The sequence below is a fragment of the Anser brachyrhynchus genome, assembly GCF_964034855.1.
Source record: "Anser brachyrhynchus genome assembly, chromosome: 4".
Classification (NCBI taxonomy): domain Eukaryota; kingdom Metazoa; phylum Chordata; class Aves; order Anseriformes; family Anatidae; genus Anser; species Anser brachyrhynchus.
This window is the reverse complement of record NC_137698.1, coordinates 32112292-32130508: the sequence shown is the minus strand read 5'-3', so window position 1 is coordinate 32130508 and position 18217 is coordinate 32112292. Positions and strand designations below refer to the sequence as shown.

The 18217-nt window shown below is 35.3% G+C and overlaps 1 protein-coding gene across 8 annotated transcripts in view; it reads left to right on the top strand.

Annotated features, from left to right (window-relative positions):
• The window catches only part of GUCY1A1 (guanylate cyclase 1 soluble subunit alpha 1), a 37277-nt gene extending 22055 nt beyond the window's left edge, over positions 1–15222 (top strand). For 6 of the 8 annotated variants that reach the window (XM_080589444.1, XM_080589450.1, XM_080589445.1 and 3 more), the window contains 7 exons: positions 1985–2046; positions 3273–3331; positions 4402–5111; positions 6310–6795; positions 7306–7449; positions 9506–9660; positions 11882–15222. In XM_080589444.1, the coding sequence (XP_080445570.1) occupies positions 1985–2046; positions 3273–3331; positions 4402–5111; positions 6310–6795; positions 7306–7449; positions 9506–9660; positions 11882–12083 (1818 nt within the window). In that variant the 3' untranslated portion in view covers positions 12084–15222. Of the gene's footprint in view, positions 1–553; positions 1174–1984; positions 2047–3240; positions 3332–4401; positions 5112–6309; positions 6796–7305; positions 7450–9505; positions 9661–11881 lie in introns of those variants that run through there. The other 2 variants (XM_080589449.1, XM_080589451.1) reach the window with 2 other exon arrangements.
• The last annotated feature ends 2995 nt before the right edge of the window (positions 15223–18217 follow it).

Here is an 18217-nt window from a genome sequence, read left to right as displayed (position 1 = left end):
TGCAACTGGGAAATGCAATGATCATATTGAAACACTGAACTAATTAATATCTATTAGTTAAAATGAAGAAAATCCTGCAGCAGTTCCACAGAGGAATTCTTACATCTCTTCTCAACTCTACTGAAAACAGGCACAGTACATTCACAGCAGTTTGCTTGAGTGAAGATGAATACCAGGGCTTATTTCTGTATAAAGAATCACAACTTTAAAGTGCAGCTGTGTAACATTCTGTACTTGGGCTTGCCTCAAATTCGGAGGAAGGCGTGAATGAACTGACTGATATATATTGGGACTATACAGTGAATGGCCTTCTCTGGATGCTCATTAATTACAATCCAGTTAGGGACAATCAGTGTACCTTAATAAATGTGCTGGAGTTTTTTGAATCTATTTGCACATCTATTTTTGCAACTTATCCATCTCTTATTCTTTTGCTAAAACTCTACATTATCCATTTTTTATAGATGACTTTTTTCTTCTGCTGCACTTACATAGAAGAAATTCATCTGTTTAAACTGATCTTTACTTTAAATGTGTAGAGGAAAGGACTTCCAAGGCAAAAATGAACTGACAAAGTACCCTTCATATAGTGTCATGATTGCTGTTTTAAGTCAGATTGGCTGTAGTCTTCTATTTCATCGAATTTTATTTTTAATATAGTTGTTGATGGGATTTTTAATGAAATTTTTCTTTTCTTTAAAGAGTGGTATATGTGTATGCACCTGCCTATTATATAAATATGATAGGCTAGTTCCTCAGCTATGACAAAAGGCTGGCAAAGTTCAATTTAGATTTTTGCTTGGAAACAGTCTCCAGAAGATACTGCCACTCTTTTATTGGATATTTTATTCTGGAGTGAAAACTTTCCTTTTAAAAAACAAACAAACAAACAAAGTAAAAGATACAGTGGAAAAACTAATTTCCCCAGGGAATGAAAACCAAAGAAAAGCCAGACCAAATCAAGCATAACATACAAATTCTAACATGGCAGTGCAGTACTATTCTATGACCCTGTCTCTGTTGAAGATTGGGTTTCAAATGATTGGAGACTACATACAGAAGACAGCTCCTCAGGTCACAAAGCAGTTGTAATACGCATTTGGGAAGTATTGTATCTGCTTCAATTAGAAACTACAGAAAGGATACGGAAGGAAAGGATTGATGGAAAATGAGGTAAATCTTCATGGTACTCTAAAGGTTCTTTATTACGAAAAATTTTTACAAAGGTTATCTACAGTGAATAGATTTTCATCTGGGGGATACTTGGGCTTGCAGAATACCTAGCCAAAATCCTTCTTTTTCTACAAATATATATCATATAACATCATCTTGAAATGTTATAGTCTTGAAAACAGAAAAGGAGGTAATCTGAAACACAGAATGTTATATTGATCTTTAATGTCTGCTTTGAAACTGTTACCTCTAGCAATTTCAATGTTGACACTTTTGAAAATTGCCCTGAAAAAAAAATCTACTATTCCAAGAAAAGTTAATATTTAGAAGAACCACTTTTTAATATCTTTTGCTGGGGATATAATGCAGAATGTGGTAGTGTTTTGTTTTGTTTTTGTTTTTCTTTTTCTTTTGTCAGGAGAATAAATTTTATATTTAACAAAGTAGTTCTGAATTGAGGGGTAATTCTCTTTTGGGGGTGGTGGGTTATGATAGAAAGTTGGGTTAGTTATTTCTCAGTAGCACTGTCTTTATTATCCTCTGACAACTTGGAGGTAAAGTACATCACTATTTTAAATGCCCAACTACAGGTACACATCAGCTAAGGGGGCTTAATTACAGTGGTACTGGAGCTGAAGACATCAACATAAACTAAACCCCAAACACAGAAATAGCATGGTCTTTCTAATGATACCACCTTGAAAAAAGATGTTCAAGGACAGCAAAGTAATTCTCCTTATAAAAATGTTATTCTTCTGATTAAATTTTCAGCAATGATATTTTAATCAATGTAGATTTTTTTCTTCCCCAGTTTGAAAGGCTAAATCTTGCACTTCAAAGAACACTAGCAAAACACAGAATAAAAGAAACCAGGTATGTATGCGTAATGGGTTTGCAACTGCATTGTGCACCAGAAATGTTTTGCTGAGAATTCTGAACAACTAGGGTGGTGACTGGGAGTCAGGAATTCTGGAATCTGTGTTCTATTACCTTGTTAAATTGGTGTGTGACATTTCATGCAATGTAAGTTAGCTTGATGGGCAAAATAAGCCATTTGTGCGGGGAAATATTGCTTAAAATAAGCAGGTGTTTTGGAGGAACTTGGAGACTACTCAGACATAGATGGACAGGTGAATATGGTTGCCTTATTTCACAACAATCGTATGGCCTTCTAATAGTAAATAAAACACTGATATTTCTATGACCCTGGGGAAAGAATTTTAAATGCAAGTGATTAGTATTACACAAAAAAAAGTTGGCTTTTGATACAGTGAATGATCATAGTCTAGATAGCTGAACAGATGTGTATTGCAAATGCGAACTGAAATGAATAATTACGTATTGTTTCATGCAGTATTAGTTTGAATCAAAAAAATAGTATTCTATTCTGAATGGTGTACTAAGACAAATCTAAAGCAAATCTAAACATCTGTATTGCTGCTTTTGCATATATATTTATTTAAAATATTTCAATTAAGGAAATTCAGAAAATCTCTATCAATGGCTAACTGTTTATGTAGAAGTTCATCTAAGCTACATCTCATCATTTTGCATCTGACATTCAGGGTGATATTTTTTGACCTCACAGAACTCAGAGAGCTGCCATCCTGTATCACAGAAACCTGGATTACTACCTATGAATAAGTAATTCTAAAGTAATGAATTATTCTATAAAAACAGAAATACCTTCTCACATCTTTTCTATTTAATGGAACGTAAAATGCTTGAATGTATATTCCAGTTATATTATACATGAATATGAAATATAGTTACAACTTCAAGTAACAAAATATAAACCAAACTAAAAATAGGGTTGTTGCAACGTAAGAGATTTTAATCAATGACAGCCTACAACATTTGGCCTCAATCCATAATCTGAGCTCAGACCACTAAAACTTTAATTTATCTCAAATGCACAGGATAATCTAAGATCCCACCAAAACCCTATTTTGAATGAAAGAAAAACTGCCTATTTGATCAGCAAAACTTGGTCTTTACTGAGTAAAGACAGGCTAGATATAACTTCTGTTGCCTGTTATTTTTACCATGTTTATCTTGATTTTTCAGGGGTTTTATTTATATTTTTATGATCTTTACAGAAAAACTGGGGATAGAGAAGATTTTGAAAAAATAATCAGTGATCATGCTGATGCAGCAGGTAATGTAAGCTTGTTTAATAACACATCTATATTGCACATACATAGATTATATAAAGCTGATGTAACTATAAAGTAATGCATGAATATATAAAATAGTCTTGCTACTAAGAAATAATTTCCTCGTCATCATGGCTTGGGTGATGCTGACATCACAGATACTAAAACTGCATCTGTGCAACTAACAGCTCGAGTCAAGATTTGAGTTAAAGAGTTTCTCAAGTCTGAGATGTCATAGATTCATACACTGCTAAGATAACAACATATAGGGAGTTGTAAGATATGTTCAGTAATACATGACAGTGTTATACTGAAAAAATGTTTGATCCTTTACATCTTCTGGAGGATTCTAGTCTGTGGGAAGAGAACTGCTTTAATTTGCAATAGGAGAACTCTATGGCCACATCTATAGTAGTAAATTAACATTTCCAGAAACTGAAACTTGGTCTTCTGTACACTTAAGCTGTTAAGCTGGTCCTGGCACACGGTTGGCCTGTGACAGATAACGGTTTTCCAAATGATTCCCAGTAACAGTTGGGGAGTTGGGACATACTCAACAATCAGTTTGCGTGCAGCTATCCCATTAAAATGAATTTGCTACAAAGATGTGAGCCGTTCTGTGCCAGTTGGTCTCAGTGCCCTGGAATATTCCTAAGGTCATTTAATTTATTGGATCAAGCATAGTACTTATATCTGCATGTGTGCACAGAGACGATTTTATTTTGACTCTTATTTTGTTTTATAAAATTATTTTAGTTCTTTATATCAAGCTAAGGGAACTGGGTTAAGTCCTGTGCCAAAATGTGCATTCATTCTGTCTACACCCCCTACCGCACAGCACTGAATCTTGGATCATTCCAAACTACAGCCTATTGTCTCCATGTTTTCCAGGCACCAGGCAGTACAACTTTAAATGGTCACAACAGGACCTAAGAGAGAAAGTCCTCAGTTGTCTGTGATGGGTCAAGGAAGGAAATTGCTAATTTGATTTGATCTAGGATGAAAAAAGTGGAGATCAGCCTGAGATTCAGCATGATGAGTGCAGTTCTGACTAAAATGTGATTGCATGCAGGTGTGCCTGTGGAGTCTCTACGGGAATCTCTTGGTGAAGAGCTATTCAAAATATGCTATGAAGAGGATGAACACATACTAGGAGTTATTGGAGGAACCCTGAAGGACTTCTTGAACAGTTTCACTACTCTGCTGAAGCAAAGTGGCCACAACCAAGAAGCAGGAAAAAAGGACAGACTTGAAGAAGCCTCCATATTATGCCTGGAGAAAGATCAGGACTTCTTAAATGTGTATTACTTCTTTCCCAAGAAAGTCACAAGTCTTATTTTATCTGGCATTATTAAAGCAGCAGCTCATATTTTGTATGAAACTGAGGTGGAAATCATGCTCATGCCTCCTTGTTTCCATAATGACTGCACTGAGTTTGTTAATCAGCCTTATTTGCTTTACTCTATACAAGTCAAAAGTGCAAAACCTTCTTTATCTCCATGTAAACCACAGTCTTCACTTGTGATTCCTGCCTCTGTGTTCTGTAAGATTTTTCCGTTTCATTTTATGTTTGACAAGGACATGTCTGTTCTACAAGTTGGAAATGGGATAAGAAGACTTTTGACCAGGAGAGAGCTTCAAGCTAAGCCTAATTTTGAAGAGTATTTTGAAATTCTTACCCCTAAAATAAGCTGCACTTTTAGTGGAATAATGACAATGCTAAATATGCAGTTTACTGTACGAGTGAGAAGATGGGATAATACTGATATGAAATCATCCATGGTAAGAGACTTTTTAATACAATGGCTTCAGTGAGGAATTTGTTTTCTTCTTTTGGGAGATGCAAGACAGTTAAAATAGCCACCAAACAAAATTATGTTGTATTTTTCATTGTCTACCTTTCAACATCTAATACACATAAATAATAATGATCTATGGTGAGGGCACTGTAATGTAATTCAGATTCTGAAACCAATATTCAGTCAAAATTCTCCATTAAAACTTTTTTTACAAGAGTAAAATCTGACTGTTGACATGATTTTATTAAAAAATGAGTAATTTGAAATATGGAGATAAACTCGGTGAATTGAGATAAAATCAGCGGCATGTCCTGCTGCTGAGAATAAGAGCATCACCAATACAGAGACAGTGGCAGGGGAAGCTTAACCTAAGTGCAATTGAGTCACCTAGAAACAACAATTCTAGGATTTGGGGAAAGGAATAGACATTTCCTGTGCTCATTGAGCCTTTGCTTTCTTCAGGATTTTGTATCTTTGATATTCAGATATCTGAACTGATGCAGTCACTACCATGAAATATCCTTTTTTTTTTTTTTTTTCAAAAAAAATGGTGATTCAAAGCAATGTTAGGGAGAGCTCTGCAGCACCTTGCACATTACACAACTGAATATGGAAGAGACATAAAAACAGCACTTCACACAAAATACTGTGCTTTTTCAGGTCATTAAAGTGGGATATTTCTGGCATTTTTGCTTTTTAATTTTAAATTGCAGTGAGTACTGAACATCCTCTAATAAAACTGAAACAGTTGTTCTCACTTTATCTTACAGAGAATGAAGTGCATGAACCAAACATGGTTTTGCTAACCAATTGTTAGCAGAAATTCATTGACCACTGTAATCAATAACATCTTAACCAGTAGATAAAAATGCACAAAGTTCTTCTTTTGATTTTCTTTTCTCCCTAAGATAAAATTGATACTTACTAATACCCAAACATAATTAGCGGTTTGGCCTTAAGCTGTGGTTTAACTTTTGCACCAGAAGGCTTAAGTAAAATAAGCTGAACTTATGATTTAGCTCTATGATTTTGTATTCCATGTTTTCTCTTTAGCAACTGAATGAAAATGTGAGGACTGTGGGCCACTCTGATTCGCCTATGGTTCAGCAAAATGTATGTCTTGTTTCTAAGCACTTGCCATGCAAGTTGTGCATGAATCCTTGTTTCTTTAACTGTTTCAGGTAATGGATCTTAAAGGCCAAATGATCTATATTCTTGAATCCAGTGCCATCCTATTCTTGGGATCCCCATGTGTGGATAGGCTAGAAGATTTTACAGGACGTGGATTATACCTCTCAGATATTCCTATTCACAATGCACTGAGAGATGTTGTTCTGATTGGAGAACAAGCCAGAGCTCAGGATGGACTGAAAAAGAGGTTAGGAAAGCTAAAAGCAACCCTTGAGCAGGCCCATCAAGCACTTGAAGAGGAAAAGAAGAAGACCGTAGATCTTCTGTTTTCTATTTTTCCTGGAGAGGTTGCTCAGCAGCTGTGGCAGGGACAAGTTGTGCAAGCCAAGAAATTTAATAATGTCACAATGCTTTTCTCTGACATTGTTGGATTCACTGCCATCTGTTCTCAGTGCTCACCTATGCAGGTTATCACCATGCTTAATGAGCTTTATACTCGCTTTGATTACCAATGTGGAGAGCTAGATGTCTATAAGGTACACAATTTATTGTTCTTCTGTGGGGTTCTGTGGCAGGAAAGGAAATTATTAGTAAATGGGACAGAGGATAATGGAAGTCCAAAAAATATTTTGTCCTACACCTTCATTTTATGAAAGATTTAAAATCAATCACAAAACAATGAAAAGTATATCAACAGCATCAGCCATGCATGCAGCCAAGTGAGAAACCCATCAAAACCTAAGCGGTCATTTTAAAAATTAATTTCAGCTACAGTGCTGTGAATCTGGGGTAAATAGGTCTTTAATGTAGCTACAAGTGCCTGACAACAGCTGAGTAAGGAAAGGTATTCTAGCATTGTGCCTAGCAATAAATACAAGTTGTATATTTTTTTTCCTTTTGAATGACACTGCAGGATTTGCCCAGGACCATTTAGCAGGACAAATAAATCTCAGTCAAACTGTTAGGTAAAATTCCTGCTGAAACCACAGGCTATTCTTTTATATGTCAAGCAGTATAACACTAAGGAACAAATATACCTGTTTCAGGTTGAGACTATTGGAGATGCCTACTGTGTTGCTGGAGGTTTACACAAAGAAAGTGAAACCCATGCTGTTCAAATAGCATTGATGGCCCTGAAGATGATGGAGCTGTCAGATGAGGTGGTGTCTCCCCATGGAGAGCCTATCAAGGTCATATATTTTATTGTATTTTATATGGTAAAAATGGAAATTTTTGGTTGTCTAGTTGGTTTCAGGGTTTTTGTGTCAAGGAAATTTCACATTAACTCAAACAAGGTGTGGGATCAAGGGTGCATGGCTGGAGAAACTGATCGTTTTAGTTCTATGAATGAGAGTTTTGTGGAGAGTTAAAGATGAAACGGAAATCTGAAAATTAACCCCAAAAGCTTAAATGCAGTGAAATCAATAGGTGCACACTGATAAGCTGCTGGTTTTGTCTCAGTAGCAATAGATTTGTAAGTGGCGTGAAATATTCTGTTATCATTTTCTAATTACGAGACTAATCCCTCAGAATTAGAACCAATGAGAACATCAAAGTCTTTTGAAGCAACAGGTATAAACATGAATAATCAAATACATGTTCTAAATGCAGCAATCCACATATCTTTAATGGATTCTGTTGCTGTTTGTGTTTTACAGTCAGATACTGAACCAATACCATAAGAACGGCAAGACAACTGTCCGATTCAGTGGTAGTTACATTTATGGCCTCCTTTCAATGAGGACATAAGCATGTACTGAACTTTCCACATAGGTTCACCTCTCACTGGGAAAAAAAAAAAAAAAAGAAAAAAAGGAGAAAGATCAGTGCACATGACAAATGATGTGGGCCTTCTCCATTAAGTTCAAATGTCCCGGAATGTGGTCTATTATTTTTAATACTGGTGTCTCAATTCATTATGTCTTTCATTTGCTCATTTTTAACATTTGTCTGTTCATTTATTACTTTAGAAAACTTCAAACTTCTTTGATTATAGATTAAGGAATGTTTGTATTCCAAAAGCAAGAAAGTGATTATTAAGAGGATAACATGTTCCACATTTATCATACATTTATATAACAGCAGTGTTATAAATACCATTCTTTTTGTATTTCACAATATCAAATTAAACTAGGGTTAAAAATATAGAAACATCTTGTCAATATTATCACGTTTATAATTTCCACACAATTGCTACTTCTATGGTTTTGAATGAGCAATGTTGTTACATTCAAAAAGTAATTTTAAAATAGAGAGAAAAAATGTATAAAAATTCGAGAAGCTTCTTAGAAGAAAACAGAATCTTTCTATTTCTAATGAAAGCATGCATCTATTTTAATGAAATGCTTCATGACTGTTTTGCAAAGCAACAAGTATGTCATGGTATACTGTCATTTTCTATATGAATTGTCAAAGAAAAGACGTGACTGCAAACTGCTTATTTTAAATCAGACTTCTGTGTCAATGTACATATATGAGCCATCTTTGCTGTGGGGGTGGATTTTGCTTTTGTTGCCAGCTTTTTTGCTTTCTCACTCAAAACTAGAAATTGTAACTTCTTCATAAATGATATGGTATTCGGTGGGTATATAAAGAATAGCACACATAGTAGATATGCAAGTTTCCCAACATCAGCCATTGCTGTGTTAGAGTGCTATGCTGAAGAAAACATGTCTACATATGTATAATGACCATAAAATACACTTAAAAAAAAAAAAAAAGGAACATAGAAATCAGTACCAGCTAAGCAAAACTCAAAAATCTGAGTACAAGTTGTAAAGAAGAGGTATCAAAATGTTTCCACTGCTGTATAATTTCATTAATTAGCCGAATTATGTACTCTGAGATTGGGATTTACTCTAAGTGGTACATTGTAAATACAATTCAACTGAAACTACAGCATATACATATTTTCTTCACTGTTCCCTAAGTCTTATCTTCCGACCATAACAGAAAAGTAAGTGTGATTCAGTAACTGTCACCAGTCTAACACTGTGCCATGCAGTCCCTCCCAGGAAAATATTCAAGTGTCGTAGCGTCTCCTGATGATGTTTATACATTGAGGTAAACTTGGGCTAGCACAGGCAGTAGTGAACAGAAAGAATACAGACATCTTAAGGAGGCTTTACCAACTGAATTTGTATTACCAGCTCATAATCTATTTATTTAAAAGGAAAAATGTATAAAACTGACTTTAACCATTTCATTAATTTTATTTAATGCTGTTTTCTATCTTTTTATTTGAAGATGCGTATTGGCCTTCATTCTGGATCTGTCTTTGCTGGAGTTGTGGGGGTTAAAATGCCTCGTTATTGTCTCTTTGGAAATAATGTAACTCTTGCCAACAAGTTTGAATCTTGCAGTGTACCTAGAAAAATAAATGTCAGCCCAACAACTTACAGGTACAGTGCCTTACAATGTACATCTGTAAAATGTCCACCTGAAGTAGTTAATGTGAAATTTATTCATTATCTTGCTGATCTTTTTTTTTTTCCCTCTGAAGTGCTGCTGTTTATTTTCTTTTTTTTTTTTTCCTTTTTATCTGACTGCTCATGATCGCACCGTGGTTATTTTTATTCCGAATGCAACCAGCAGCAAGAAAAAGGGTGAAACAGAACAGCTGATATTTATTTTTCAGTTGTTACATTTAAAATAAATGGAGGATCAGGGCCAATTTTGCTTCTTGCCCTGAAGCTAAAGAAAAATCTCTTGAATTTTTACTTCTCTCAAATAGTTGTCTCCTCCTTGAGCTATGTATCTTTCAGTGTAAACTGGATGCCAAGTTTATGCAGGTGCCCTTGAAAATAACCACTTAGCTGAACAATTGTTAAGCATCACCTTATGCATCTCCATTCTCTTTTGATTAGGGTAGTTGAATGAATAGATTGCAATGAATCAACCAAGCCAGTGTTTAGTTTATACCTGTCTTGATCCCAGCTAAGTTTGAACCTTAGTATGTAATCTAGCCTGTACTATTTATTATCCATTCAAATCAGACATTTTTAGGGTATTTGTTGTCATGCAGTTAGCAAGCTCTGCCATGGAAAATACAGCATCTTTCCTTTGTACCCTTCATACTCCCAACCTCTCTTTGTATTACTGTTTGTAATACTTCGTATTATCTGTTTAGTTGTATTTTAAAATTACCTTACAAATATGTTTGTGGCCAAGTAATAGTGTTTTATAAGTTTGAATTTGGTGGTAGTAACAGTTCAGACCGTTACTCACTCCAGGTCCAGGTCTGAATTTTATGCCACTTAAATTGATACACATTATTGTTTCTTCCAGAGCGGCCAAAAATTTTAAAAAGTGAACTACACAGAGTGAATTCAGTAATAGGAAGTAATATTGCTGGATGGGTAAAATAACCAGAAATATGGATATAAAATCTTTTTTTCCTTTTAAGGAAGCACTACTGCCTTCACTGCAGCCTGGACAGTCAGCTATTCCTACTCAGCTTGTACCCACTGCTGCACATCTGATCTTGTGGCAAGGTCCTGCGGCCAGTGTTAGAGAATTTGGCATGTGATACTCTGACATCCCCTGCAGCACCTGCTATGTGACTTACAGGGTGCCAAACTATAGATTATCTTTTATAGGTGATTTTGATACATGTGTTAGAGGCATCTGAGTACACAGCATGTAACCTGCTTTTGGATCACGTACTCTAAAGAGCTATAGTGTATGTTAGAAGAACAGTGGTGGCCAACAGTGATTTCTTCCATGTGCATATGGCATAACATTTTGAATCATACTAGCTATAGCCTTCTCTTAAATCATTAGACAGTTTTTCCACACAAGATTTGTTTATATTCTGAGGCATACTCTGCATGGCTGTGTATTCATTTCAAGAGAATATCTGAAATGAGTACACTGTTGAAAAAAATAAATAATTGTTTGGATGCCTAGAAAACAGGCAATTTAGTTAAAGGATAAACTATTGTTATTATTCTCATGGTATGTTTTTTCTTTCGCCTGCATGAATGATGTGTTAACATATTTTGTGTTCAATGTTTTTACTTTCTGATTTGTACATGAATTATAAACACATATTGATAACATTATGGCACCTTGCACAGCTCCTATATGTAAAAGCATTTGTCTAGAACATGAGGAACCAGTTTACAATATTTATCTCTAAAAAGTAGTGATCTGTATTTCAGATATAAAAGACTACTATGTTTAGTGGACCTATGTGTGAAAAAGCAAAATTCTTAGAAATAGTAAGAGGATCTGAATAGTTTAGTTAATAAGCTTTTCAGTATTTCATTAGCTGTAACTAATTATGCTACCAGTCTCATGCTAAGGTGAGCTAGCTCTCAGTACTAGACCATTTTTGCAAATACAACAAATATATCACCTACATTCAAAGCACTGACAGGACAAAAAAAAAAAAAAAAAAAAAAAAGAGGCAATGTTCCTGTTTGCAGTGGTGCATGAATTAACAGGTTATCAACGTTACCAAACAGTTTTTTTAATATTTTCAGTAAATAACATTTAAATATAAAATTAAATTCTGCCCTGCTTTATAAAGAATACACAAAGAATTATTGAATGTCTATGCATGTAGTAACAATTTGTGACTAATTCATTTTTAACCAAGATGATTCATTTTTGTTATAGGTTGTTAAAGGAATATCCAGGTTTTGTGTTCACACCTCGCTCAAGAGAAGAACTTCCTCCAAATTTTCCCAGTGATATCCCTGGAATTTGTTATTTTCTGGATGCTTATATTCAAGGAACAAGCTCACTGACTTGGTTTCAAAAGAGAGATTTGGGAGATGGCAATGCCAATTTTTTGGGTGAGGAAACAGGAATAGACTAAATTGTCTACGACATTCACAAGTGTATAGAATAAATTTATAAATATTCTTTTTTTTTTTTGTATAAATTGAAGATTTTAAAAAAATGTATGAAACATGAAAGCACTTTAGATTGTTAACACCTGAAAGCCAGTATTAAAATTTCAGGAAGTATGTCACTGAGTACTTTTTACTTTTCCTTTGGATAGGGAACATAGTCACTAAAGTAATATTGCAATTTTACTGTTCAAAATGCTACTAAAAATACATTTTCCTTGTGGTGGTTTGTAAGTGCTACATAACAACCCTCTCAGTTCTATCTGTGCTGAGAATTCTAGACGTATTGTATATGCAGTGTGCCAGGAAACATAATGTGCAAGTGATGCAGCCACATGCCGTGTTGTGAGCTGGTGCTTATCAATGACTATTAAAAATATATTTTCTTAGTGATTCCATAAGAAAATTATCCATAAAAACGCTGTCACTGCTATCACATACTCCTTCCAGTGCATCCTTTGGGCCCCATCCTAGTAGCTGCTGACCATCTTCTAACACTTGCTGGAGTCAATGTGTTGAGTGTGCTCAGCATCTTCTGGATCAGGCTGTTAATTGTAGCTAATACACATATAAATAGCAGAGTTTGCTGCTTACTGTTTCCTGAACTTTATTTTGTGTATAAAATGAACATAGATTAAAACACTGTATAATCACATACTAAGTCTCTGTAATCATCAAACAGTATTTTAGTTCTTGGGGTTTTTAAAATACTTTATAAAAAATATCAACTTGCTATTATGTATTAGAGCAATAAATGTTTTTTTTTGTTGTTGTCATTTAAATTTGAAAAGTTTTAAAAGGACTGTAATAAAATGTGCTCTGGAGTGTTTACTTAGAAAGGAAATTTCTAGTTAGACTGTATAACATGGAACAGAAACACACCGTTTTAAAGCCATGATCCTTGTTCAAGGAGAGCAGTATAGATATGACATGTTACCTGGAACGCCTATGCTACACTCGCTTTATAGTTGTCAGGGGGATCTACAGATGAACAGAAGTGCTTTAAAACATATCAACACATATATTAGTATTTCTACGGTACAAGCTTTTCTATAGTGGATGGTGGAGCATGAGTGGAGAACTCACAAGGGTCTGCCTCTGGAACTGGCAGAATAGAGTTAGTTACTGAGTCCTGAGTTTGGGATTCTGCCTTTGTAACTATCAGATTCATCTGCGCAGAAATTTCTCTGTGTTGTACAGATTGGTCCCAACTGCAGGCTGGAGAACTGCATTGTTTACACACATAAAAGTATTCCCAGTAGTACCAAATACTATTTGTTATTACTCTAACCTCTTAAACTCTTGGGTTTTGGCATATCAAACCATAAAAGTCTTTCTCCAAGATACGTGCTGCTGAATCAAGATTTTGCTCTCTGAATATTTACAGGACACAATTTTATTAGGCAAAGGTGCCATGCTGTTATTTTTCTGAATGTGACTGTTTCATTCTGAAGCTATTGTTCTTATCCTACTCCTTTGCAGTAGAAACTTGTACAGAACAGGTACCATCAGAACTTTGAGAAAAGTCATTATAAGAGACTAGCTTTATGAACATTTAAGAAGTGTATTTTAATTCATGTTTCCTGTGAGCATCATTTGAACAAAACTTGAAACATGGAATCCTGCTATTCCTTGAGATGTCCTATATCCATCCAAGATGTTCAGAAACTCTGACTCAAAAAAGGAACCTGAAAAGCTATATGTACATATTACACACACACACACACATATATGCACATTTGTAATATTTTTAACAGCAGTGTTTCAAGAAAACAAGAACTCTGCAAATCTTGGTGACTGATCTTTGCAATATTATTTTCTTAGGAAAATTCTATTCTATTGACATAAATACCCCAAGACTAGTAGCAGTCCCATAAGGATTCTCCTAGATATAAAAATGATGAGAATTATACTACTGAATCATGATATTGACCCAGTAATAACCGAAGTCAGTAAGAATCTATCCATCTCTATGTCATTTACTGAAGATTAAAAACCACATAGACTTTTAAACAAAAAGGATTTCTTTTCTTTTTTTTTTTAAAAAAAAAGGAATGGGAGGGGGATGCAGTTATATAGGATGTTCATCCTGGAAGTTCCTGACCCCTTCCTATGCGTCTCTCTGTAAAATAAAATGTGCCCTAGGCCAAAGTTTTTACTACAGATCAAATTCACCCTCCAGTGTTACTTTTTATAACTCTCTCTTTTGTAACACACAGTAGGCTACATTATCAGCTAAGATAAAATTGCTGTAGAACTCCTTTTTATTTCACTGACTTTTTTTTGCTGATGAAGTCAAAACATTCTTTTGTCTACTTCAGCCCTAATTCAGAGAAGTATCCTGATTAGTTGCTTAAGCATAGACATAAAGCTATATGCTTTCATGTCAGTGAGATAAACAGGATTTGTGCACATATTTAAGAAAATGATCTGGGAAGGTACTTTAATATGTACTTGTGTCCATACCTGCTCTGAAAAAAACAACAACAACAACAACAAAAAACAACACAAGTCTACGTTTATTTTTAAGTGTAACTGTTAAGAATTTAGGTCTCACTGAAGCTGTTCTTCTGTTTAAGTTTTTTGTTGAATGAATATATTTTTAATAAGGGACAATTATTTTCAGCTAGTCTTTTCACTTAAATTAAATCTAATGGAATTAAAAGAATCAGAAAATCGATAAGCAAATTGTTGAGATAATTAAAAGGAAGGCAATTTAATTGATACAATACTGGGAGATTTTGCAAGGAAATCAAACAATTGTTTTTAAGCTGATGTCTTGTATACTATTACGTTGTCTGAAACTGTGAAGTCTTCAGAGACTATACAATGCTTTTGATATAAAAATGCACATTTTAGTATTATGTACAGAAACTGATGTGATGTCATTCTGATTCTGATGTGATTTTTTATTTTGCTAGTACATCAGCTGTGGGACTGATTCCTGTTCACATTTACGCTGTGTGATGGAAGATACGGTTTTGTCACACTGTAATTCCTTAGGCAAAAAGTTGTAAATAGTCCTTGGAATAAATAAGAAATAGTTCCTCTGAATCTAACAGTGATATAGCTAAAGTAAAAGATAGAACAAAATATATATATATATATATAAATCCACTACTCTTCTTTCATTCAGGCAAGACCTGATCTGATATCAGGGAAATGTTGGAAATTTTTTTCTCATTGCTGGTGTCAGAGGAAGTGCAATTAGCGTAGAGTGGTGTTTTCTTTCTCTGTGAACTACTGTACAAAAACAAACCAAATGAATTCACAGAAACTGACAAAACATTGCAGTGCACAGATAACTGAGCCCCAGGCCAGATCTACTTCTTCCTGTGAACTCATACTAAGGAAAAATTCAGACCTCCTCAAACCCAGTTTACTTCTCCCATCACTTTCTTTTGCATTCTCTGCAGAAAGAGAGTATTTCCAGCTGTAAGCTGAAAGCCATTAGAATTAAGGGAAATTTCTCTTGAATCTTGGCAAAGGGACCTTCTTTCAAACCCCACCCATCCTATAACCCAGCAGCTACTCTAACTGCTACCATTTTTTTGTGTGTCTGGTCATTGTTCTGAAAAACCAGTGGAAGGGCAGTTTTTGTTTCCTGGAATAGCAATAATTTTTGTGGCTATTTGCCATACAGCATACAAGAGACTATGTTGCTTTCAAAGGCATGCTTCAGTTCATCCGAATTCAGTTCAGCATGAACCAAAATGAACTTCTCTGAAATGAAAGCTAGGACTTTCTTTTCTACTTCTGAAGTCTGCAAGATATGTGCTACAACAGACTTTAGAGGCCTCTTAAATCATGTCTGGTGGTATGGCTGCTCACAACTGCATAGGAAGGAAATGAATCAGATATAAACCTTTTCTTTTTTTTTTTTTCCTTAAATTATTTTCCCAGTCCAAATTGCATGAGTTCACTGGCAGTCCTTTTCTGTAAAGGGAGAGAGTAAAACCCAGAGTCCTACATTACTCAGCAGCACTCTGATACAGAAGCACCAATAAAAGGCAGGAGAAAATCAGTGGTTCTGAAACCTCTGCTTCATCCAGATGCAATAGTTTAAAGATATGTTTTCTCCTGAGCACAAGCAGTAGGATCTGAATGTTAAATATGCAGCTAGGCTGGAATATGAACCTGGAGAGCCACTCAAAAAAATAGTAAACTGGAAGAATCTAAAACCAAGTAAACAACCTTATAAAATTGCATGTCTTGAGCTTCAGTGGATTTTTGATGCTGACAGTAAAGTCGAGCCAGCTGTTTCCTAACCTAAATGGAAATGAGGACATACATTTAGTAATGTCCCAAGTATGCGCAAAGGGGCAGATCAAGTAATAGAGAGTTCCACTCTTCTATATTTTTTACCCCAAACTAAACCTGCAAAGAAATATCAAGGACTGTAACTTCCCAGGAACTTCGGACTACAAGTCTATGAAAATAAGCAGGAGTCTTTCCACTGATTGTAGGAGGTGTTAGGAAAGAATTGGTTAAATATGATTACTTTGCTCTGCATTGCTAACATGATATTCCTCTTACAGGAGGATGGAACAGAGCCTGCAAAGTTTCTCAAATCTACACAGATTATTGTATTGACGTATTGAGGGTAGTTTCAGTTATAGCTTGTAAATACCAGAATTAGAAAACAAACAAAATGGTGTATTGCTACATTAAAAATAACTAGTCTTGTTGAAGGGATCTTAAAAAAACGCATGCCTGTTTCTGCACCTTAAAAGCATATTATGACAATCCCAAATTTCAAGTCTCAGACCATTATGATTTGAAATAGAAAAATAAAAAATACCCATAATTCAGTTTGATGTTAGTAAAATAGCTTCGCTAAATGAAATCCAACAATACCATATAAAGCACCATTTTTATTAGGGTTTATATTAACAATATAAACTTTAAGAGCAAAGTCCAAAATTAAAAAATGTAACTTATTAAAATGCTTTGTTTTATAGTGGTTGTGTATTAATACAAACCACACTGAACTGAGTGTAAAAGTTCTTGGCTTTTTATCCCAAGTAGTTATCCCAAAATTATTGTCTCAGCAGTTGTCCTCTCATACAGCATAAAAGGATCTTATGTTACTTTTTCCTTCCACAGACCTCAGCAATTCCCAGATGAAGTTAGTATCTCACATCAGGAAAAACCACGCATATCAACACTTAAAAAGTACAGCAGTTGTTTTTTCTCCTGTAATCTGAGACTGCAACTCTTTTGGCTTTCTGATGGCCAATGCAGGAAACTCCTGAGAAGTATGCAAGGGTTCAGGGGGACACAAAGGGGAGAAGTTGCCTTGTGGGATTTCAGTTATAGGAAACTTTCTAGAAAGCATTTCACGTCATCATTCCATCCCACGCACATCCCCGCTGTGGCTAGTTCCACAGCTACTCTCCTGCTCTTGAACACTAAAAAGCAGCTGGGCAGCAAGTCATGAACCCAGTGCATGATGGTACCCAAATTGGAATGAGACTGCATGCTATAGAGAATGAGCTGCAGGCTTTATGGAAGTGCAGCTGATACAGCCTAAATGGTTGTGTGAAATGCCAAACTCCGGTGACCAAATGCCTAGTGACTGACGGGGCTGGGCTTTGAAACACAGCCTGGGGTTAACAGCTTAGAGTCTGACATGTACATAGTGTGTCTTGTTGACTTAAAGCCTGTCTGTCCTTCCACCGAAACCAAATGTTGTCTAAGATCTACCAGATAATCTTGATTCAGCTAACACCTCAAAGGAAGGTTGGCCCCTCTCAGCAAATCACGTGGTTGAATTCTTTAATTCAGCATTGTCCAAACCTTTAAAATGGGAACCCTGTTTTAGAAAAGAAAATTAATCACTGTGTGCTTCAACACTGCCTATGCTGTTGAGTCTACCACTTTTCAGTTTACATTTAACAAATCTACATCACCTCTGATGCCAGAACACTTGCATGTAAAGCTTAATCCCAAGAACAGCCTGCAATGCAACCTACAAGCCTGAACCAAACCAAAAGAATTGTATAGAGCGATTTTGAATTTTGCTGATATCAGCACTTTTAAAAAAGTGTCATGCTTGTATGCAAAATTGCCAGGATAATCTACATTCTGAAAACCATAT